The following is a 24,695-nucleotide window of genomic DNA, read 5'->3' on the forward strand; positions in this document are numbered from 1 at the left end:
CAGGCAAGAGTACTGGAGTGGGTTGCCATTGCCTTCTCCAACATTTGACACTAATATACTGTAAATCTATTATTATAAAAATATAAAAAATAAAATATCAGCACTTTAAAAAGTAGACTGTATTTCATCGACTTATTAGTTATAAAGACAATTTTACTTTTTCTTTCTGTTCCTAAAATGTTTACAAGGATGTTAATAAAAAGACCAAGGAAGAAAAACTGGTGTTAAAAACTGTTAAGTGTAACAGCTCAAATAATTCCAGAATGCCTCCTAACTTAAAATAAGATCACTTCCATCATAATCTTACAAAGCTGGGGAGGTGGAGAGAGAAAAACTAGAAAGTTTTACAAAAACCCATTCAGCAAGTTGAGATGCTTCAACCATATAACCATGAAGTATCATTCGCACAAATGCTATTTTGAAAGTTGCTGGGACATGGCAGTACCCACCAAAGACGTATGTTACAATGGGAGAAGCAGCTATGCAGAAAAAGCAGCAAGTGCAAAGGCAGGAGCGAGCTTGGCATGTTCAAGAACAACAAGCAGGTTGGCTGGTAAGTACAAAGCAAGAGGAAGAGGACAGAGAGGAAGGCATGTTTCAGGCAAGGATGTGGTTCTTTATTCTAAATGCAATGGGAAAAGTAGAATGGCGGTGCCAGGGGCTGGAGGGAGGAGGAAATGGGGAGGTGATGGTCAAAGGTATACAAGCTTTAGTTTTATAAGATAAATAAATTCTAGACAGCTAGTCTATAGGTCTTTTGACAAAAAAAACTAATTTTTTACTTCATAAAATAATGTCCATAAAGGAGACAGAAGGAAACTTTGCCCTTGATGGTTCATAGGTGTGTACTTATTTCCAAACTTACTGAGTTCTTGATACTATATATGCACAGCTTTCTACATGTCAGTCATACCTGAATAAAGTAGGTGGATCAATAAGTGTGATGGAAAGTTGTCAGAAACATGGAGTCAGAGCAATGATACAACCGAATTTCACTTTTTAACTGGTCACTAGCTGCTATTTGGTGACAGGATCATGGAGAACAGATAATAAGGACAGCACTCTAGAAAGCACTCCACAAGACTGTGTATGTGACCCCTTACACTAAATAGCTCTGACCTAAGGGGTAAAAAGACTGAGCCGTCGCCCACTCTTTTGGCATTGTAGCTGCTGCAAAACAGATCTGCGGTCATTACATAATATCAAGCAGATGGAACAGTTCTGGAAAGGAAACTACACAATGTTCTAAAAGAAAGCCAAAAAAAAATACAATAAAGCAACATCTAATTTTCTGCTGTAGCCATCTCATTTTTTATGAAATTCCTATCCATATAAATCGTTGACCACTTGCTTAAATGCCCTTTATTTTTCATCCTCCTTTCCACTTAGTCTGTAGAAAATGCAGCTAATTTTCCATCCCCTTCAACTTATGAGCCTTCAGCACACTCCCCGACTCTCACTTGTCTTCTGCTTTAAATGTACTAGTCAGTTTTCATGTTCTTTTACTCTCTTAGATGAAATTTCCCTGTCTTAACCTGAGAGCTTTCTGGAGTTAAAATATTCTTATCTTTGGATTCCTGTAGTTTCACATCTTGAAGATATAAGGAAAGACTCATCTGATTAACTATTAAGTCAGCTTCCCCTTTGATGAACACATTAAATACCTTCTGAATCCCATGAACTGGATGTTTAATTCATGGGCTGACTTATTACTCATTTGTGTTTGAGTTTCATCATTTTTAGTCATGTCTGGACTGCATGAATGCATGTGGGCATATTTTACTCATCAGTTTATACAAAATTAAATGTATATACTAGTTGCCAAATGTCTTGTTACTCTTCTACAATCAGTTCTTTTCAATAACAACTTCCAAATGGAGTCTAACTCCTTACCAACCTGTATGCTTTATAAACTAGTGAGAAAAGTATAGAGAGCACAGAAAAGATCATCATTATCATGATATCAGACATGCATACACAGGCTAAGGAGCTTCTTAAGCCATTATGAGTAGGTTTGTTTTATTGTCAAGTATAATGAAAACATCAACAGATTCTGAAATACATTCTCTTCATTCATCCCTTCATATACACACATATAATTTTTAAGGCAGATAAGAGAGTCGATTGTGTTTTATGTAAAGATTTTTTGGTTAATACTATTAATACCTTAGCAAAGCACACATTACTAGTTCTACCAGTTATAACAAACTCTCAAAAAACAGTAGTAATCTTCTAGCAAGATTCCTTTGTTTTGTCAGTTAATATTCTCTTTTTGGTTCATAATTTATTGCCATCTATATGCTCCTTTTTCATCTCAAGTTTATCTCCTCTTTTTCTACGTCATATCTTGCTCAGCTATTAAGTGTCTACCACTCTGCGTTTTATTTAAACAATGCTCACAATTTCTCCACTTCTCAAACATCATCTGAGCATTGCTTTAATATTTTTCAGGCTTAACTTGATCTTTCATAATGAGTAGTTTTACTAACTTATTTCCCCAGTTTTACTGTGTCACAAGTAAAACTGCTTCACTGACCTAAAGTGTGGCTCCTACTTTATTCCCTTGTGAACAACACCTGGCATCCTTTTCTTTAAGTGCCACCCATAGTGGCTCAAACGGTAAAGAATTTGCCTGCATTGCAAGAGACCTGGGTTCAGTCCCTGGGTTGGGAAGATCCTCTGGAGAAGGGAATGGCAATCCACTTCAGTATTCTTGCTTGGAGAATTCCATGGACACAGGAGCCTGGCGGGCTACAGTCCATGGGGTTATAAAAAGTCGGACATGACTGAGTGACTAACATATTCAGGTTTTCTCTTTTATTACTGTGTCACAGTGATTCTGCTTCACCTACCTACAGAGTGGCTCCTACTTTATTCCTTTGTGAACAACAGCACCTGGCATCCTTTTATAAATGACTGCAAACAGAGTCTATTAAACCTAGCTCCTTTTCAAATCCTTTAGTTGGTCAATCCATCTGAAGTATAGAAAAATAACATACACACAGCTTCTACTGAATATGACCTTAAGTTGCCATCTTTTCCAGAAAATTTTGTTTCCATTGGAGACATTTTATTTATTTTGGCTCATATCATGCTCATGCTCAGTCACTCAGTTATGTCTGACTCTTGCAACCTCATGGACTGTAGCTCACCAGGCTCCTCTGTCCATGGGATTTCCCAGGAAAGAATACTGGAGTAGGTTGCCATTTCCTCTTCCAAGGGATCTTTCTGACTCAGGGATCGAACCCATGTCTCCTACGTCTCCTGCGTTGGCAGGCAGATTCTTTACCACTGAGCCACCTGGAAAATGACTGGGATATAGATCAGCATTTCAACAAATTTTTTTTTTAACATGAAGTATATGAGCCAAAATAAATTAAATGTCTCCAATAGAAACAAAATTTCCCAGAAAAAAATGGCAACTTAAGGTCATACACAGTTTCTACTGAGTATGACCTTAAGTTGCCATCTTCCGGAAAATTTTGTTTCCATTGGAGACATCTTATTTATTTTGGCTCATTTACAGGATGTTCAGAAAAATAGAAAAACTTTGTTGAAATGCTGATCCATATACCAATTACATTTTGTGGTTATAAAGGAGAGTAACAAAGAGCCCTGCTATGATGTGAATCTGAGACTACAAACAACTGAACCAGAACTAGCTTGATCAAGTTTGAGACTTTTCCCTTTGAAATAGATTTAATGCAATATTCCATTTTGACCACTAACAATAAATTACATGTTCCATGGTTTTCAGGGATTATACTAAAACGTCTTAGCTTATTTTTTGATGAATCATATTCTACTGTAGGCCAAATTTGGACCCTTTTTCAACATATCTCTCTTTATTTCTCTTTCTACAACTCTTTCTAACATCAATTTGCAACTGTCAAAAAGAGAAGAAGCATCAGTTTCTTTGGCATCTAACTAAGATAAAAAGCCCAGCCACAGTACCCAGAACAGCAAAATAAATGTTTTTTCAAAACCCTCCTACAAACCTAGAAAACTTCAGTTTAACTATGTTACTGGAGAAGAGGGCAATGGCTCAACTCAGAAAGTTTTACTTTGGCAAGATACGGCTCGAGTGTGACTTAAAAGGACCAGTTCTACCTTGCACTGTTATCCAAACAGAGGTACTCCCTCGGGTCAGCAGCACTAGCATTGGTTGTTTTGACACCTTTGTCAATAAATAAGCCAGCCTGGAAAACATAATCATGGACTGAAATGAATATAAATCCCACGTTATAATGACATATAGGATACATGAAAATAAGTTTTAGCTTATCACATCTACCAAAAAAGGAGGGAGAAGAGGTAAACAGCCAAAAAAAGTATTACAAAAATGGCTACTTTATTGTTGTGTTTTTTTTAAATAATTTTATGCATTTGGTCAAACCTTTCTTTAGTGCCCACCTTGGGGGTCACCAAGAATTATACGTCACCCAGAAAATCATGGTCTTTGCTGTTACTCCATAAATGAGGAGGAAGATACGCAATTAAATAAACAATTACAAAACAATATAGTAAGCATATAACGAAGAAAATAGATGATGCTTTGGCAGCACATAAGAAAGGCACCAAGATGAGACCTTCTATGAAGGCAGGAGAGAGAATTCAGGGAATGTCCTGAATTCGAAAGCTGACACTTGAAGGAACCAGCCACACAGAAGACCAGGTCAGAGACTGAAGGGCAGGGAGTGGGTGGGAAACATCTAAAGAACCCAGAGGAAAGCACTCCAGGGAATCATTTGTACAAAACCTCTGGGGATGAGAGAAAGCATGGCACATCTGAGGGGAAAAAAAATCTTAGATGGATTATCAGGAAATATATGGAGGGAGGAAGGTAAGAAAGAAGACTAAAGAGAAGCAAATGCCAGATGATGCAGAGTCAGTATGCTTAAGAATCCAGACAACAGGATTTTAATAAAGGTTATGTAATCAACTGCATTTTAAGAAAGAATACTGTAGTCTCCAATTTAACAAATTTAAATTTAAAATCTAATAATCCACCCTTTATTCAGATCTAATATCTTTTATTTTGAATTGATATAGTAGAATATTACATTTCCTCATGGTACATGATATTACAAAATTAATTAGAATGAGGTTTTTTTTGTAATACCACAAATAATTTTAAAATTTTGAGGACTTCTACTTTGAAGCACTGTTTTCAATAATTACCACTCTTAATCAACTATTCAGTTCATAAATATCACAATTCTGTGTAAAGTTTTTTCCTCTCTTGTCTTCATCAAGTGATTCTAAGTTCTTCAAATTATATCACACTTAGGTTTTTAAAGGAGGATCCTCTGAGTTTCATAAAGGGAAATTATTAATTGAACTTTGATGTGGATCACATCAGAGGAAAGAATCTGGGTACTGTATCACATGATAAAAATATCAAGATGCCTCAAGAGTACAAAATGAACCAGATGTGTTTATCACCGAGGAGGTTAAGTGTCAAATACCATGAAAATTAGAGTTCCTAAATGGCCTTTCATCTATTTGACCTACATATCATTTTAAATTAGGTCAAATACTCTCAAATAGTATTTCACTGTTTAACTATATTAAATGTCCAATAGGACATTCCATCAGCACTGAGAGAAGAGAGAAAATATGCTTTTTAAGCCCCAAAAGCATATAATACACTAATGTGTACGTCCTTAGAAACATGCAATGATATTAAAGATTGGAAGGAAAGTGAGCGGAAGGAAAGAGGATGAAGACTCATGGTTCAAGTCCATTATTATAATTATTCAGAGTGCATGCACATGTGTGCCACAGCATTTATTTCTGTGTGTATATAAACAGAAAGCTGTCTATACATCCTGAATGGGGCAGGATTAAGAGTCAGCTTTTTTAATCACAAATTACTTTCTCTGATGACAAGTTCTAACTAGTATTAACATCTCTCAGTAGTCCATCCTTTATCCTGTAAATTATACATACTGATTGCTAAAACTTAGGAACCTACCTTAAAACTTGAATGGACCCTGTTGTTATAAAATATTCCCAGTGGAGTGAGTTCTGGTTTTGCTAAGAGCTGCAATCCACTCGATTCCCCCGTAGGCTCCTTGTGGAATAAATACCATATTCCAGCATCCTATAATTAAAAGGGCAAGGTCATTAAAGGCATCCTTTTATAAAACCACTCTATGAAACACCCTCACGTAAACTAAGCATTTCACAAACAAGTTTAATCTTTTTAACACGAATTGTTCATTGTTTCAGCTTCAGCGTTGACTCTAAAAAGTTGTGTACTCATGTAACCAACTCTCAAAGCAGTGTATCAGGTTTGATTTTTTTAAAAGCTAATTTACTTTCGCTTTTAAGATGGGACAAAAGATAGAACTGGCTGATACCAAAATTTTATTCAAAATAACTTTCCTATCATTAGCTTTAAAAAGTCATGCAGAACTAGAACCAAACAAGCCTCCCTTCCTTTCACATGACCAGGACAGGATAGCCTTTTAGCAATATGGGGTTTTTTTCCTATTTACCTACAAACCTGATCAATAGATGAGTCATACCTATTAAACAACTATCCATCAACACACAGAGATCACTGACTTCTTTCAAACAACTCCAGTGCCCTTCCTATCCTGAGGCAAATTTTTGCCAAAGAGAAAAAACCACCACATGCATGAATCAGGATGCTGTCTCAGTCTGGGTCCTGTCTGTTCAATCTCAGTGTTAAGAGTTTGAAATTTTCTGACACTCAAAATAGGATATAAAATGAAATGAAATGCTCTTAATCTCTGTGACATTTTTTTACTTTACAATTTAATTAAAAATCAGCCCAATGTGAAGGACAACTTCACATCAAGGAACACTGATTAAGCAGATTGCTAAAACTCAAATATATAGTCCAAAAGTACAGTATCGATTCAAATTTAGCAGACATTCATTTAGTGCCAGGTATACAATAGCCTATTCTCAAAGAATTCATAGTCTCATGGGAAACACAGAGACAACTAAAGTATAGCTAATAAGTACTATACTAGTTTTGACAAAGTCCTTTAGGAACATAGATGAATTGTGAAAAACATATCAGCAAAATGAAAGCAGTATTTGGCATTTTTCCATGATAAAACTTTACAGATAGGTCTCAGTAAAAACAAACTCCTCTGAAGAATGTGTCTGCCACCTCTGTGCTTTTGGGCACAAAACAGACTCAGAGGGCTATGAAGAAGGCTCCACACCATAGCCTTATAAACTAAGGGCAGTGAACCCTCCCAAGACGCAGTAGAGTTTGGGGCTGAGGGATGGAAAAAGGGGGATAAGGAGGTAGCAGCTGTTTCCTGTTAAAACACTGTGGTGTCAAGACAGGTAAAGGGAGCTTTGTAAAAGGCAGTGGAAAGGTACAAGAAAAAAGGGTTTGATTTACTTTGGGAGGAAAACCCTTGCCAAAACATGAGCTTTACAGGAGCAGTTTTTCTAAAGAGAAAAAAAAGAACTCACAGAATGAAAAGGGAGAGGAACATATAAGAGATGGAAAAAGATAGACACCTGCTTTCTTCTTTTCTCAAATGAGCCCTCATAAGGATGTCTGGCAACCACAACTTACATTTTTCATGGACTCTTTGCAATTTACTTTGATCTACAACCCATGATTTCTGAAAATAGCTAAAAGGAGTCTCTGCTCTGTGTTCATTTGTAATGTAATGTAGATCAGATGATCCTGGGGTAAGACTGCACATCAAATCCTTGGCCACCTCTACTCAAAATCTCATCTCAGTATAAATCCTATATGTGCTCAACAAATATTTGATGAAACATGAATGAATAGAAGACTGAAATGATTGAATGCCCAGGTCTCTGCCCTGTCAAGTAAGAATCTTATGCTTTATGTTTTTAAGAAAAACCACAGAGTCTGCGCCGCACCCCGAACCGCAGCCATGGCTGCCTACAAGCTGGTGCTGATCCGGCACGGTGAGAGCACACGGAACCTGGAGAACCGTTTCAGCGGCTGGTACGACGCGGACCTGAGCCCAGCCGGGAATCAGGAGGCGAAGCGAGGCAGGCAGGCGCTGAGAGATGCTGGCTATGAGTTTGACATCTGCTTCACCTCAGTGCAGAAGAGAGCAATCCGGACCCTCTGGACAGTGCTGGATGCCACTGACCAAATGTGGCTGCCAGTGGTGAGGACTTGGCGCCTTAATGAGCGACACTATGGGGGTCTGACTGGCCTCAATAAGGCAGAAACTGCTGCCAAGCATGGTGAGGCCCAGGTAAAGATCTGGAGGTGCTCCTATGATGTCCCGCCACCTCCCATGGAGCCCGACCATCCCTTCTATAGCAACATCAGTAAGGATCACAGGTACGCAGACCTCACTGAAGACCAGCTGCCCTCCTGTGAGAGTCTGAAGGACACAATTGCCAGAGCTCTGCCCTTTTGGAATGAAGAAATTGTCCCCCAGATCAAGGAGGGGAAAAGGGTACTAATTGTAGCCCATGGCAACAGCCTTTGGCGCATCGTCAAGCATCTGGAGGGTCTCTCTGAAGAGGCTATCATGGAGCTGAACCTGCCAACTGGCATTCCCATGGTCTATGAGTTGGACAAGAACTTGAAGCCCATCAAGCCCATGCAGTTCCTGAGGGATGAGGAGACCATGCATAAAGCCATAGAGGCTGTGGCTGCCCAGGGCAAGGCCAAGAAGTGAGGGCAAGCAGATGATTACTTTCCCAAGGATTACCCTCCTCCCCTGCCCTGGCCCACCCTATTCCTCTGCACCTCTCCCTGGCACATGTCCCACTGATGACATCTATAGGCATCATAAGTTGTAGCTGCAGGTGGGACCAGCGGCTCCCAATCCCACATTAGCCATTTTATCTCTTGCTCCCACTCCCTTCATACAGTCTAGTCAGAATGGCACGTCTGGGGCATGGTCCTCAGTCCAAGCCGAGGGAAGACTTATCCAGAAGTGTTGAGAGGTCATCGCTGCAGGGTTTGATGGTGGTTTATTACTAAGGAGCTGCTTGAGTAGGGGACAGGGAGAAAACCATGCTAAGGTGTGACCAATGAGGAGAAATAAGAGCCTGTTCGTGTCCCCAGAGGCCAGCCGGGCACAGTTGTTAGGTGACTCAGGGCTCCAGTCATTCCAGTGGAAGGTGAATGTAACCTGCATGGTGACTCAATCAAATATTCCTCCCTGACTCTAAAAGGCTGGATCAATCCTGAATGTTTTTGTGTTGCATTTACTTTAAAATATATATATAAATACAAAAAAAAAAAAAACCTTCTGGGGTTTTTAGTGGCGGTTGAAATATTCCCACATGTGGTCATCAGCAAATAAGTCATTCCTTATACCATCATGGGATAAGCTCCTTGACTTCTAAGGTGTAGGAGTTCATCCTGCTGTGTGTTTTAAAATCCCTCCCCTGCTGTACTGTTTTGTGGCAGCAGAATGCCTCTTGATCATGTCCAAGTGTGTCTCTCACTGTGCCTGACTTCTGAATCATGTTACAATTGCTTGGCCCAGCACGTGGGCCCAGTACTCATTTGAGCATAACTGTACTAAAAATATCTTTTTTCCAGATCAGTATAAAATAAAGGAGTGATGTGCAATAAAAAAAAAAAGAAAAACCACAGATGTAAATTCTACCATCACCCAGTGATACCTGTTTTCTGGCTATCTTGAAGAAATACTCCCTTCAGGTAATGTTTTCCTTTATTCTGGAAAACAATGATAGGTATTCCTTTCCTTTTTAAAGTGTTAATAGCCATGATGTATGTATATGAATATTCAGGTTTTGCTGGAAAGCTCATGTTTCTGTGCTATACAGTTTTCAGCATAGATATAATCATAATAGTATTATGTCTTAAAGATTCATTTGTACATTATAAATTAGCAGCTGCATTATAAAAACACTCAATTACAGATGTAAATTTCTCCGAGTTTATCCAGGAGACATTTCTGTCATCCCAAAATAGTTCATTTATTCTCTTAAATTATCCCTGAGTATATGTGAAACAATATAAGGCTCATAACTAGTACATGGCACACAGCTGAAGTTCCCTGGTGGTGCAGTGGCTAAGAATCCTCCCATCAACGCAGAGGTCACAGGTTCGACCCTTCATTCAGGAAGATTCCACACATCTCAGAGCAATTAAGCCTGTGTGCCACAACGACTGAGTCTGTCCTCTACAGTCCCACGCCCACATGGAGCAACTACCGAAACCCGTGTGTCTGGAGCCTGTGCTCCACAACAAGAGTTAAGCCACCACAATGAGAAGCCCACTCACCACGATGAAGAGTAGCCCCCGCTTGCTGCAACTAGAAAAAGCAGTAGAAAAGCAATGAGGACCCAGTGCAGCCAAAAATAAATAAGTAAGTTAAATAAAGGCACACAGTTGAGTCCTTGCTTTACTAAGGAGGTGGAATTTCCAAGTGTATAAAATCCCTGTATTTAACAAAAAGGATATGCCCTTTGACCAGAATGACCATTGTCATAATATTCTACAGAATAACCCAGTCTCATAGGGCTTTTTTTACTCATGAACACATGACTGAAATAGGAGAAGCCAAAAGGATTGTACATAATACACTAAAAATACACTCTGGAGATGACATGATAACCCGATATACTAGCCCCCTCTTTTCTTCCATTTAGCATCTGTCTTTGTACACTCATAAATACTAACTGGCACAAATGATGTGAAGAAACAGAAGAACCATCTCAACCACAGCCTGCTCTGAGAGCTGGCTAAAATAAGCAGTACCAGAAAGCAAGGTGCTTGAGTTAGACTACCACACACTCTGTTGCATATACACATAAACCAGGACACTTACAAACAAGAATGCAAAAAACACAGATGCACTTTAGTGTTATTTACCTGTGAGCCTGCAGCTGCATTATTAATCAGATTATTGTTGGGATGAGCAATCCAGAAAGTTGAAACAGCCCTGAAAGACATTTTTTTTAAGGTGATTTAAATATTCATCAGGAAAAAATCCCATCTTCTAAAAACCTCCCACTAAACATATCCCCAAAAGCCAACAGGCCTTGGCCATCACACGTGAGCTTTTCACTCCACCAATTACTCACATACAGTCAGTGGCAGGCACAGGGATATAATTTCCAAATACTTTTTCCCGCATGGTGATACACATGGAGTTATTCCGATCCGTGGGAAGGAGTGTGCCTGGTTTGGTGAGGAGTCCCAGATTGTGGAACAAAGTATTTCTCTGTTCAATACCATCTTCCAGAAAGAAACAATGACCCAGTGTGTCAAATCCGACGGTGTCTTTTATCTGCCAAAATACAAGTGTATAATGTCGTTGGTAACAAGACTGGCTGTGGTTGACAAGTGCTATTCATGAGGCATGCTGAGTACAAAAGCAAAAAATTTTCATCTTAGCTGATGGGGCAAAGTCAAATGTCAGGGTTCACTGATCTCTTAAGAGAACAGAGAAAAACAGCAGAATTCTCAGGAAAGCAGGACAGAGTAAGACTTGTGGCCCAACGGCTTACTTGTATAAAATTGACAAGTCATGGGAATGAAGGAGAGGTGACTGTTTTCATAAAATATATCAACACAATATGAGGTTACTTACCAGCAAGCCATTTGTCCCATGCACAGTGATGCACCTGGAGAAGCTGTGATGAATAGACAGGCCATCCACAAATGTTGCATGTCTGTACCCTCCTTTGTAATCCACATCTCCACACAGATGAAAATGAACAGGGTACCGCCCCAGGTGCTGCTGACCCATGTGTTTCAATTCCACATGAGAAAGATGGACTGAAGTAAAATTTTTCTTTATCTATAAGATAACCAAAAATCAAACTAACACATAAGCAAAGTAGCTTAGGGTAAAGTAGCTCAGAAGCAAAGTAACAAAATACATTGTTTTTTATTTAAAATATTTATTTGGCTGTATCAGGTCTTAGTTGCAGCGTGCAGGATATTTGTTGGGTGCATGGGCTCTCTAGTTGCCCTGTGGTATGTGGGATCTTAGTTCCCTGAGCAGGGATCGAACCTGAGTCCCCTGCATTCGAAGGCGGACTCTCAACCACTGGATCACCAAGGAAATTCCCCCAAAATATTGTTTTAATAGAAAATATCTGAAGGAGACCAGAAATGAAAGCATCTTTCTTTTACATCCTGTTTTCCTGGATCTCCAGCTCAGAATTTAGCAAATGCTTCTTTACATAAATGAATACTTTAAAGAGTAATAAAAAATAGCCTCTTATTAGGAATCAAGGAAAGGTAACCAGGAAGGCTACAAAAATGATTTTTGTATATATGTGTGGGTTTGTTCAAATATTTTGGTCATTTCCTATCTAGTCTTGTTTTTTCATTTCTATAATCTCCACTGAAGTTTGATAAATAATTATTTCTAAATCCTCCCTCAATGATTTAGTTAGCATATAATGTTGTTTACTTCTGTTTTTTTTTTAAAAATGCCTCTATGATCCACAACTTAGGCAGTCTCAATATTTATAAACTCTGGATTTTCAATCACACTACTAAAAACAAAGTCATGACACTGACCAACATTTCAGAAATCAGCATAACAGAAACATAGCCAAAAATAATATCCTACTCACACAAAACTGATTTTAAGACACATGTAGCCAAAATGCAGCCCAGGAGTCAAATAGATTAGTAGTACACAGAGCAACATTTAGTACATAAGTGCTCAGTACTTTTACAGAATAAAAAATCTGCATATAAAAAATATCTTTACAGAAACATATCTTGAATATGTACATCACTACTGCTTACCCTTTCATAATATCATGTTTAAAAAAAAAAAAAATCTGATCCTTTCAGAGACTGCATGCATGATACTGAGATTATTTGGGTTTTTTTGTCTTTATAACTGATTCTTCCCAATATAAATTGACTTCCTTCTTCACAGGACAATTCTTAAATGATTTAACTAAGAGTCCAGATCAACTACATGAAGATATAATGTTATCTTTTAATCATCTAAAATCTCCTTGTCATTGAAAAGAGAAATAAAATGTGATTTTAATAGCCATAAAGATGCCATTCCAAAACTTGAAAGCTTTGTCAAACATGTACTTAGCAGTCACAGTTTCAAAGAATTCATTAAATCCTTTTGCCTACCATGACATGTCCTCCAAAGGTATCATAATCAAAGAACTGACACTGATTTTCAGCATAGCATGAGTCTTCCATTTCTCCTCGGATAACAATATTCTGGGTAAGAATTCCAACCTCAGCTCTCATGTCTACACCATCTATAATCTCACCCATGTGCAGGAACTGAGGCGTTTCTGGTCGATGAGGGCAAGGCAAAAATAACATCAGAACAAAGAAAACATAAAACTTATATCAAAAAGACAGTAATGTTTATCTTGTAACTTCAAGACATTATTAAATTTATTGTTTGTTTCCATTCTTCGATACCTCAGAACAAAAGAATCCCAGGAAGCAGAGATTTTATGGATTTTCTGCTCCAATCACCCACACTCAATGCCCTTAACCCTCACTCCCAACTATCAAACCCACACACAGAGAGCTTACTCCTCCCTAAAGTACTGGGTCAGCCAAAAAGTTCCATTTGGGTTTTTCCAGAAGATGTTACATAAAAAATCAAACGAACTTTTTGGCAAAGCCAATAGTTCAGTCTTCTCTTGAACAGCACCAATAATCTGGAAGCTAGCTAAGAATCCATGCTGTCTCTGCTTCCTGCCCATGTGCTCTTGTTCTACTCCCCTGAGGATACATGAATACTCCAGTGCATGCCGTACCTAGGAAAACTAATGATTTTGTAGATGTTGATAATAGGGTGGAAAGTTTTTTTTGCTTCTCCTTCAAAGCTAAAGTAACCTGCATTTGGACATTAACAGTCCAGAAATAACGACCTTTTCTTTCCACTTCTTATGCACATTTAAATCCCCACCTTTACTAAAAACTTAGAAACACTTTACCAATGAGCTTTTATCTGATCTTAACTATACAAACTCAGGAAGGAAAAACACAAATAAACCAAATAATGGAGATTCATTATCATGTATACTTGTTAGGAACAATGGGAATTTCCAAACAAAATTAATGCCAGATGGTATGATGATTTTTTAGTTTTCAGTTTTCTGCTTATGGCCTGTATAGTCAAGAAGGAAGAGTACAACACTGAGTGAAGCAGGAAAAAACTGCCAAGTGAGTCAATTTCATTTTTTTTAAAGCAAAAAAGTTTCCTTTAACCTTGAAAGTTCTAAAGTACCCACTGAGTGAGTACTTATTAAATAGTTACTCTAAATTCTTTTGTTTTGTATCATAAATGTGTAATGCATAATTTGTATTACAGAAGCATGGAAAGCAATATAATGAATGAATGCACAATGAATTCCATAACTGAGGCAATGAAGGAAGAAGCTTTGCCTATCACCAGCCTCAAAATAAGTAACTGGTAAATGTCAGTCATCCTTTCTAAACAGAGATTACAGTAAGGATCCCACTGTATATTGCTCTCTCTCAAAAAATACATTCGTCAAGATTATGATAGGAAATGTAGTTTTATGAAAGTATCTTTTCGGTTTCATTTTAAATATTTGTGAGATCTACTTCTGGCCAAGAAAGCAGACACTCAAAGACTGTGAGTTTCATTTTTTTACATAAAAAAGAGACACTTCTATTTAAAAAATAAACCTAGTTTACTATTATCTAATAGCAGAAATTTAATAAAAAGGAAGTTTGAAAGCATCTTCAAAGAAAAAATTCAATCCATCTAGTTTGCATCTCTTTTTTTTTAAACATAGAAACTGGCATAAAAACACTGATTTGTCTATGATACATCATTAACAGCAACATTATTGCTTGATGACTACTTTTATCCAACATCCTCTGGGACTCTAGTGTTCAAAGCTCCCCACTGCTAAGACCTTCAATATTGATGACAATGATGGTGACAATGACGACTCAAGGAAAAACAAAGAATCCCAAGAATCATATCTCAAGAAGAGTGTTTCCCAAGAAGCCTTCTGAGCAGTCTGATACCTTTGACTTTGACCTGGAAGCGGCTGCACTCAGGACAGGGGAGAAGAGTAAACTCCTCTGCTTGGTACATGGAATAGTCCGTGCTTGCGACCACAATCTGATCTCCGGGTTCCCAACTACTAACATCATCCAGCAGGTGCAGTTTTACTCCATCTATGGCCTCTACCCAGAAACCTGAAAAAGAAATACCTAGACCAAAAAGCAAGAAACAAAGTGATTTTTTTTTCTAAAATCAACCCCTTCAACTGATTCACAAATCGAAAGATAAATGTAAGCCAGCAATGCTTCAGTCTGACCCATGCACAGGAAATGATAGGACATGAACACACAGAATCTTAACATTAAATATAAAAGCTGGCCTTAGGTGATTTCTCACTTCTAGACCTCTGCTCATCATTTAGTCTCTGTCTACAGTGTCCATCCACTCTTAATTTACCAACCAAGATACTATTCATCTTATAAAGTTCAGGCAAACCTTTCTGGACTTCCCAAACATCCTCTTGGAAGTAACCATTCCTCCAGTATTCTTATTCTGTTATTTCTCTCTGGTATGATTAGTATCATTCCAATGGGAAGACAGCTCACCTCCCTGGAAGCGACATCAGTGAAGGGGGCAAAGCACCATGTATTCACTGCTCTGTCTCACAGTGCAGACTCATCAAATGTCTACTGAAGGGATGAGTGTCCCCACGATCATCTGCAAAGGGACCTAAAGGCCACATGATAGTGCCCCAGGCCAACTCAGCACCTTTCCTGGGGTAACATCAGACATGCAATCCAGAAACTACTAATCACTGATCTTTCCTAAGACCCCCTTCTGAAATTCAGAGTTGGTTCCCAACTAGGCAGATGGAAACTGAAAAGCTGACCCAACATCTCTCTAACTTGCACTCTTTAACATGCAACCAAGTGCAGAAGCTTCTGCACTGCTTCTACACTGTTCCCTGCTTCTCAAAGTGTCCATGATACAACCTGTCATGGTCCCAAACCTGATTTAATGCAAATGAATATGGAATAGATGGAAGCTATGGAAAATATGGAAATGTGGGGAAACACCGTATTTCAAAGATATCTGTTTACTATCTGTATTTCAGTATCACCTTTCCAATTAATTGACAAACTACTCTGGGGCTACTTGAAGATACTGACCCTAAAAGTCGATGAGGGACTTCCCTGCTGGTCCAGTGGCTAAGACTCCAAGTTTGCAGTGCTTGGGGACCCAGATTCCATCCCTGGTCGGGATAATATATCCTGCATGCCATAACTAAAGTCCCGCATGCCACAACTAAGAGTTGGTGCAGCCAAATAAATAAAATTTTTTTTAATTAAAAAAAATATAATAGTCAATAATAGGAATAAAAAAACTCATTTACTTAAGTTAGAGGAATCAAAATGCAAGATATTTAGGCAAGACACAAAGAATAATACAAATATCCTTACAGTCTTAGGGATACCTGATAATACCTAACCTGAGCAAGTTCTGAAATCTGCTCCATTAGACTGATCTACCATGCTTTCCTGTGTCTACAAAGCACCAAAACAAAACAGAAAAAAAAAGGAAGGAACCTAAAAATGTAAAGTGTCTTTTCTTTATGTTTCTTTCACATAAATACTAAAGCCCATAATGGAATTTTGTCTAAATAAAGATAATAACTATCAATGACAGTTAACAATTATTGGGATTTCACATACATAATAACCTTTCATCAAAACAACTTTGAGATAGAGGAACTATTATATGCATTAGAGATAAAAGAAGCAAAGGCCAGGGAGTCTGACTAATAGCTGAAAAAAGAGCCCACAATGAATGCTAATTTAATTCCAGAGTCCAATTTTCCTAACCTCTATATCATTCTTCCTTCCTAAGAACTAAAACAGGCAGGTTAAGAGTAAAGATAAGCCAAAATATCATGGTAGCAATGATAATCACTACCCAAAATTTCAGATTTAACCAAAAAGATTTATCTAAAAAAGGGAAACTAAGAAATATTAACTTTTTTTCATAAAAAATTTCAATGATGTTTTTAAAAAAATTTTCTAGATAAATAAGTTTTAACTTAAAAGATCATTAGAATTTGTTTCTGTTAAAAAAAAAAAGCAAGGTTACATAGAGAAAAATCTGTATTATTCAACAATTCTTCACTTTTTTCTGGATGTAGAAGAAAATCCTTCCTGAGATATCTCCTACTGGCACTAGAACTGGAAGTATGAAAGAAAATACGTTCATCATCCTAGCTTCCTGGAGTGACTTGCTACCTCTTCCAGAAAATAGGAAACACTGAGAACACAGAACACAAACAATATCCTACAATAGATAGCCAGAATGTATACTTTCCCAGAAAAGAGCAGTCATTGGTAATGTGAAAATGTAAGCAAAAGTTCTCACAAAGGAAATGTTGACTCCAAGTTTGTCGTCCTCTGCCTGGAATCTTACTGAAAGAAGTTCCACTAAACTCTTCATGCAAGTCCAAATTCCTGCTCAGAAATATTTCTCATCTACCTATGTTTTTTGCCAGAGGCCAACCATGATGTGGTTGAAAGAACAATAGTCTTGGAGGCAGAGAACTTAGCCTTGATTCCAGTCTCATCCATAAATAGATACCATCTCCTCACCTCAAACTCAGAAGGCTCCTTAAATGGAGCATGTGGAAGTCCCATTATATACCAGGAACTGTTTATCTGTTTGTTTTAAAGCAAAAGACTCTTTTTTTAATTACAAGGACACAAAATACAGTTATATCCCAAGTCATGTTTGCATTACTGTTAAAACGCTAACTTTTATTGAGTGCTTACTATATACTCTGTGCTAAAAACGTCATATTCTTCATGTTTGATATTCACAGCAGCCCTATGTGGTAGTTCCATTATTATCCCCACTTTCAGATGAAGAAACTAAGGGTTAGGAAGTTAAAGTTATATGCCATCATCATACAGTAAGCAAAAGAGCTGGGACATGAACCTAGGCATTCTGTCTCCAGAAATCCATTTCAGTGAATACTTTGCTACAGTACTGCTAAAAACAGAGGTATGTGGCCAGCCTAAAATAAACCTTTCTGGGTAATTACAGATGTAATAAAGCACCTTTTAATTACTCATTTGACATTAATTTTGGTATAATACTGGCTTGGAAAAGAAAGGTAGTGGGCAAGCACAGACAGGAGACTGCCAATTCACCTGGAGCCAAAAAAATCTAGCAGCAAAATACAGAAATTCTTCAGTGAATTTCCATTAAAAAAAAAAGTCAGAGTATCATTGTTAGACATGATAGTTCTTCTGAAAGGTGGATTCTAATTTTCAAAATATGCTCAAGAAAAGTAAAGACCTAAGATAACTTTATAATGTATTATTTAAGGAAAGGAAAGCAGGTTAAGACAAAATGAACACTAGGGGAGGGAACATAGATTTTAAATGCTAATTAACTCTGAATGATAGGGTGAAACATTAATTTTAATTTTGTACTTTTCTCCGTTTTCCAGTTTGTCTATAAGATAAACGTAGTAGCTGAATTATCATGGAAACATTGCCAAGAAAATGAGTAATTTGTTTACACAGCGTGTGTTTAAAGGTAATATTTGTCCATACAGCTATATAACAATAAGATCCAAAGTACAAAACCAGTTCACTATCACAGAACATAATAAAAGACAGCTCACATCCAGATTGGTTCGACTGATACTAAATCTAGGAAACAAATCCATTAACCACACCTAATGACTCAAGAATGAAGAACAATGTCCAACTGAGGATGCCTAAACTAGATCATTTTCTAATCCAGAAAAAAAAAGTTTTGTTTCAGCCTAAAAGATCAACTATAGTTGGAAAACTACAGGTTTCTTCTTCAACCAGTTGAGAAATCGAAATAGACTGTCATTTGAATACAATGTCACTTTAAAAAACGTCTGTCACAATACTTACCAACGTATTAACAAGAGTATAAACTGCTCGCCTACCTTCCTTCCATTCACTATAAGCTGTCACAGAGAACTTCTGACCATCCACAGTATAAAATTCTCTTTGGGCGAGAGCCTTCCCTCCACTACTATGATTCTCATAGTTTCTTACAGACTCATTGCAAGAAGTACTGCCACCATCAATGACACCAACCAAAGCCCAAGCTTGCCTAGAAGGAAAAAGAGCAGGTGCAACTGATTATTTGTTATGGTACTGATCCAAATCCCCAACACAGATGTTATGACAGGTGCTATTAATTCTATTTCATTTTTGTCAATCCCTCCAACTCTTTTTCCACATGTGGTTGCAAGTACAAACTTGACTGAAAAAACTGACATCACAGAAGGAAATGCACCTGGATTTTAAATCCCTGTTTGTCCAGTTCTGTAACAGGTGAAACACTGATTACTATGATTTCAATTAATCATTGACTTCCTCAATGCACACTCTTTTCATTCACATTATTTTTTTTTTACTATTTTTTCTAATCTTCTGGCCACTCAACATGTGGGGTGTCAGTTTCCAACCAGATATGAAACCCGCATCCCTTGCATTAGAGGATAGATTCTTAACCACTGGATCACCAGTGTATGTTAGTTACTCAGTGTGTCCGACTCTCTGTGACCCCAAGGACTGTAGCCCACCAGGTTCCTCTGTCCATGGAATGCTCCAGGCAAGAATACTGGAATGGATTGCAACTCCCTTCTCCAGGGGATCTTCCTAACCCAGGGACTGAACCCAGGTCTCCTGCATTGCAAGCAAATTCTTTACCATCTGAGCCACCAGGGAAGCCCCCATTTCTTTTTAAATGATTATTGTCTGGTCTCTTTTCCACTCTTATCTCTGCAATGTTCTCAAAGCTAACTATATAACAGAATCATATGGGAGCTTTAGAAACATATCCAAGCTTAGACCCAGCCCACACCAATGCAACCAACATCTCTCAGGTGGGGCCTAGCATTAGTCTGTTTTAAACTTCCCCAGATGCTCTGACTGTGCAGCCACACTGGAAAACCACCAAGTTAGAGCAGGAGTTCTCAAACCTCATTGGTATCAGAATTAAACGTAAGGCTTGTTAAACCAGACTGCTGGGCCCCACCTTCTGATTGTTTGATGTGGGGCCATAGAATTACTGACAAGTTCCCAGGTGATGCTGATGCTGCTGGTCTGGGAACCACACTGAGAACCTGAGTCACAGGTCAGAGGTTAGAGCAGTAAGTGTCATCTTTGACTGCACACACTGCCAGTGGGGAGCGGGGAGGATGTCCTATGCTTCAGAGATCCTGATGTAAATGATGTACAGTGGGCCCTGGGCATGAGACTTTTTAAGATCTCAGATGTGAAAACAAAGCTGAGACCACTGGGTTATTAGTTTAATATTATTAAAGCTATAGAATCACTATTCAACAGGTTTTTAATTTTATATGCTTTATAACTATTTGTTGAAAGCATACACTTGAAAAACACCATTTTATTACTGTGATACTGTGATAAACATTCCAGGGACTTTGCTCAAGCTTATGATCAAAGTCAATTCAAAAAAAAGAAAGAAAGAAAGAACAAAGACAAAACATCAGAAAATTAGCCTTAAGACTCCTGGTTTAAAACATGAAAAGAAAAATCTCAGCTTCCTATTGTAGGGGGAAAAAATGCCAAATATAATCTATGCTAGACAGATGGCTGGATATTCACAGATGAAAGTTAACCAATGCATGCCTACATCCTTACAAATCCCACACCCGCCCCTGCATGGATTAGCTACTCTTTGGCTGACTGTGCTTTATAGCTCTATTTATATTCTTTGATACAGCAGAAAGAATCAAATGAAGAATGCTTCAATTTATTATCTCCTATATGAGGGAAGGAGAGGAAGACTATCAGAGGCTTCCTTTATTTACCAGAACTGCCTCAGCAACTATTAAACAATGTTCTATTCTACTGACACTATCTCCAAAACACTCCTACTTCCCTCCTCCACTTGAGGAAAATTTCAACGTGCCAGAACATTATCTTCAAAGGGGCATGTTTATGTACCCTGGAGATAATGGCAATGCAAAGGAACATTGGCAAAGGATCACAATTCTAATTTCTCCATCAAATCAGCCACAATATTTTAAAAGGAATTTGAAAACAATAGGGAGAAGATTACCCCAAAAGTTAAACAAAACATTCAGAGCTAATGATCACACAAATCTAGAACAATAATGACATAAAGAAACAAAAGTTGCTATCTCTGGTACTACTGGATAATGAAATAGAGTGGGTATCTGAGCAGACCATGCTTTCACTCCTAGGTCTATCAATTACAGAAATACCTGCACATGAGCATGAAGAGAAGTTCCAGTACTTTGGCCACCTGATGCAAAGAGTCGACTCATTAGAAAAGACTGTTGCTGGCAAAGACCGGGGGCAAGAAAAGAAGGGGGCGACAGAGGATGAGATGGTTGGATGACATCACTGACTCACTGGACATGAGTTTGAGCAAACTCCGGGAGATAGTGAAGGACAAGGAAGCCTGCATACTGCAGTTCATGGGACCGCAGAGTGGGACATGACTTAGCGACAGAACAACAACAAATATTCCCTGTGTGAGTAAAAAGAGTTTTAAAACCATTACAGACCCTTTTTATTCACTAATTTTTGTCTTAACTTTCTCTACAACTTCTACAGATAATATTCCATTCCAACACTAACCAAAGGAAAAAATAATAACTAGATAAATCAACCATCAAAGGAAAAAAAGAGAAACTAGATCATTTCAACATGCCAGTTTTGAAGTTCTCTAACTTTTCACTGCAGATATCCCCTGACTTTATTGTGAATAGTAAGCAGAAAACTTCTGTTTTCTTTGTAAATGTTGAGCCAGCTACTTCCCCAGAACTGCATTAAGAAATCATGATTAACCAGAATATGGCACAAGAAGACAAGAATAAATTACAGGAATGAATACTACTATTTGGATGAACTTCCTAGGCCTCCAACTTGTGCCAGGGTCTCATAGGACAGTACCAATCAAACAAGATTCAAATTAAAGGATTCAAAAAACAAAAGAAAAAAAGAGAAAGAAAGAAAAGAAAAAGAAACCTGTGCATGTTCCACCCCTCTTCATGCTTTTAAGACAACTTTTACATCTTAGCTCAGAATGGGGCCCTAAGCCCTGCCGTCCCTGGGATTCTCCAGGCAAGAACACTGGAGTGGGTTGCCATTTCCTCCTCCAATGCATGAAAGTGAAAAGTGAAAGTGAAGTTGCTCAGTTGTGTCCGACCCTTAGCGACCCCATGGATTGCAGCCTACCAGGCTCCTCCGACCATGGGATTTTCCAGGCAAGAGTACTGGAGTGGGGTGCCACTGCCTTCTCCCTTCCAACTCATAAGGTACCTCAATTAGCCTGAATTTCATATGATCTTCAGAAGATACTATAAGAAGGAAGTCAATTTCCTTAAACTGATTGTTTTTCAGAACCACACTCCTGTTCTTAATTTTTCACAAGTTCAATGCTAAGATTCACAAAGTGTTTCGTAAATCAAAGCTTTGAAAAGAGCTTTGTAACCAGTATTCTGTCCTCCAATTCAAAGCAAGAGGCAACCAGACTTCCAAATTGTAGAGGCCATTCTGACACCTGACTTTCTCCATCACACTCTCCTCTCACACAGACACAGATTCAAATATGCAGGGGGAAGGAAAGTAAAAAAAAGATATGTATGGGGCTTCCCTGGTAGTCCAGTGGTTTGGAGTCCACCTACCAATGAGGGGAACATGGGTTTGATCCCTGGTCCAGGAGGATCCCACCAGCCGAAGGGCAACTGGGCCCTCAAGCCGCGACTACTGAGCCTGAGGGCCCTAGAGTCTGTGCTCCGCAACGAGAGAAGCCACCACAATGAGAAACCCAAGCACCACAGCTAGAGAGCAGCCTCGGCTCGCCACAACTAGAGAAAGCCCTTGCAGCAAGGAAGACCCAGCACAGTCAAAATTAAATAAATAAAAAATTGTAAAATATATCTTCATGCTAAAAAAAAAAAGATATGCATGCCTACCTGTAGCCCAGCCCTTGGATCAGCTTACTTCCCAGCCGGTCCTGGATCATTTGTATGGTTCCTTGTAAGAGGCTTTTAACAGCTGAATCTCCAACAGCTATGGCAACAATCCGTCCTGGATCCTGGTCTCTCAGGAATTTCTGAAGTCGCCTACTTTCATTTTGGAATTCATGGGTATCAAATCTCTCAATTTCCAAAATTTTGGCTGTGTCTTGATCAATGACCCTCACATTGAGGCCCCTGGAAAAGTCCTTTTTAAAGGCATAGGAGCCAAAGGTCAAGCCTGAAGAATTCAGAGTTCTCACCAACAATGTCCATGATGCCTTCTGTGTCCCATGTAATTCCAGTGTCCCACCAGCTTCCACACCAATAAATTTTTTGCCAAATGTTGGCATACTTTCACCTTCATCTGACTTGCCATACAAGGCAATTGTCGCTTTGGATTTATAGCGGCATTTTTCTGCTCCAATATGAAGCGCCCCACCATCCTTGATCAGGATGTAATGAGTCCTCAAAGTAATATTTCTGGATCCATCTTTATCATCCCCAAATACAAGCAGTCCTGCAGGGAATAACACTAAGTAAGCCAGTTTCTGAAATATCTTTCTAAGATACAGAAAAATAGCTTTCATCTTAAGAGGGGAAAAAAGCACTTCCGCAGTTAAGTTGGGAAAAAGAATTTACTAAAAGTCTGCTTAGAAAATTGAATCTGTTTTAAAAACAAAGAAGTGGAGAATTCATATCTCAACACCCTAAACATGCCCATGTGTAAGAATTTCAATCCATTCACTTTAAAGGTAAATCATTTCTAGAAAAATATCTAAGACTCTACACATCTGAATCTCATTTTTACCTATATTAACCTACATTAATTCTCTCATCACTCTCCATAGTTGTAACAAAGATTTAGCTATGAGAAATGACCTTCTGGAGCTCTTTCTTTCTGTATAAATCAACGGTCTTGACTTGAGTGATTTCTAAGGCCCTTCTCACTGTTGAATTCTACGGTTCTAACTTAGGAATCTTTCCTGTCTCCACAGTTAGAGTGACACCACATTCTAAATGCCAACGATAGTTTTCTACATAAAGAACATCAAGTGTTGCTGTTCCCATAGACAGGGACCGTTACTTACCTCCATCCTGAATAACTATAGAATTCACTGTGGCATCTGAGGTCAGACGAAACATATCTCCTTCCTTGATAACAACTTGTTTTGCAGAATCTTGTCCTGGATCCCAGTTCCTGAGACGGGGGTTTTGATCTGGGCAATTCTCTATAAAACAAAGCAACATCAATACCCCATTAAACCAACAAGACACAAAAATACCTTTAGCCAAATTCAAATACTGCTGTTGTTTATTGCAACTTACAAGTAATGGGCTGACATATTTTCATTTCTTTCCATAACGATGGAATTCCTACCCCATCCCACCAAGCAGAGCTATGTCAAATCTTTTACTTCCTCAAAACATAAAAAAGGTTTCACCACAAAACCAAGTTGCTGCCATCTAGTTTGGGTCAGAGTCCAGTAAAAACAGAGTTCCTCTGAACTATCTACTCTGGAAACAAATCAACAGTAAGAGGTAAAACTCTGAATTGTGTTTAGAAAAGAAAAGAAGTTCACAACACACTGATAGATAAAAAAAAAACAAAAACAGGAAAATTGCTAAGCAATATGTATATTAGGTCTTCCCAGGTTCCTTCCTATGCATGGTGAATCATAAAGCAGGTG

The 24,695-nt window shown here is 38.4% G+C and overlaps 2 protein-coding genes across 4 annotated transcripts in view; one reads left to right on the forward strand and one right to left on the reverse strand.

Annotated features, from left to right (window-relative positions):
- The window catches only part of CEMIP2 (cell migration inducing hyaluronidase 2), an 82,196-nt gene that overhangs the window by 32,313 nt on the left and 25,188 nt on the right, over positions 1-24,695 (reverse strand). For all 3 annotated transcript variants that reach the window (XM_061425535.1, XM_061425534.1, XM_061425536.1), the window contains exons 3-12: positions 24,096-24,236; positions 22,963-23,524; positions 18,928-19,097; positions 14,978-15,166; positions 13,085-13,254; positions 11,562-11,771; positions 11,053-11,258; positions 10,841-10,910; positions 5,978-6,106; positions 4,111-4,199 (exon numbers count right to left, since the gene is read on the reverse strand). In XM_061425535.1, the coding sequence (XP_061281519.1) occupies positions 4,111-4,199; positions 5,978-6,106; positions 10,841-10,910; positions 11,053-11,258; positions 11,562-11,771; positions 13,085-13,254; positions 14,978-15,166; positions 18,928-19,097; positions 22,963-23,524; positions 24,096-24,236 (1,936 nt within the window). The remainder of the gene's footprint in view (positions 1-4,110; positions 4,200-5,977; positions 6,107-10,840; positions 10,911-11,052; positions 11,259-11,561; positions 11,772-13,084; positions 13,255-14,977; positions 15,167-18,927; positions 19,098-22,962; positions 23,525-24,095; positions 24,237-24,695) is intronic.
- On the forward strand, positions 7,880-9,589 carry LOC133252694 (phosphoglycerate mutase 1-like). Its single transcript, XM_061425537.1, has one exon. It carries the CDS (start codon positions 7,902-7,904, stop codon positions 8,664-8,666), a length of 765 nt encoding a protein of 254 aa, XP_061281521.1. The 5' UTR covers positions 7,880-7,901; the 3' UTR covers positions 8,667-9,589.

Source organism: Bos javanicus, chromosome 8 (genome assembly GCF_032452875.1).
Source record: "Bos javanicus breed banteng chromosome 8, ARS-OSU_banteng_1.0, whole genome shotgun sequence".
Taxonomy (NCBI): Eukaryota; Metazoa; Chordata; class Mammalia; order Artiodactyla; family Bovidae; genus Bos; species Bos javanicus.

Bases quoted from the DNA above. Each gene is read 5' to 3' on its own strand.
- LOC133252694 (XM_061425537.1), top strand. From the start codon at position 7,902: ATGGCTGCCTACAAGCTGGTGCTGATCCGGCACGGTGAGAGCACACGG.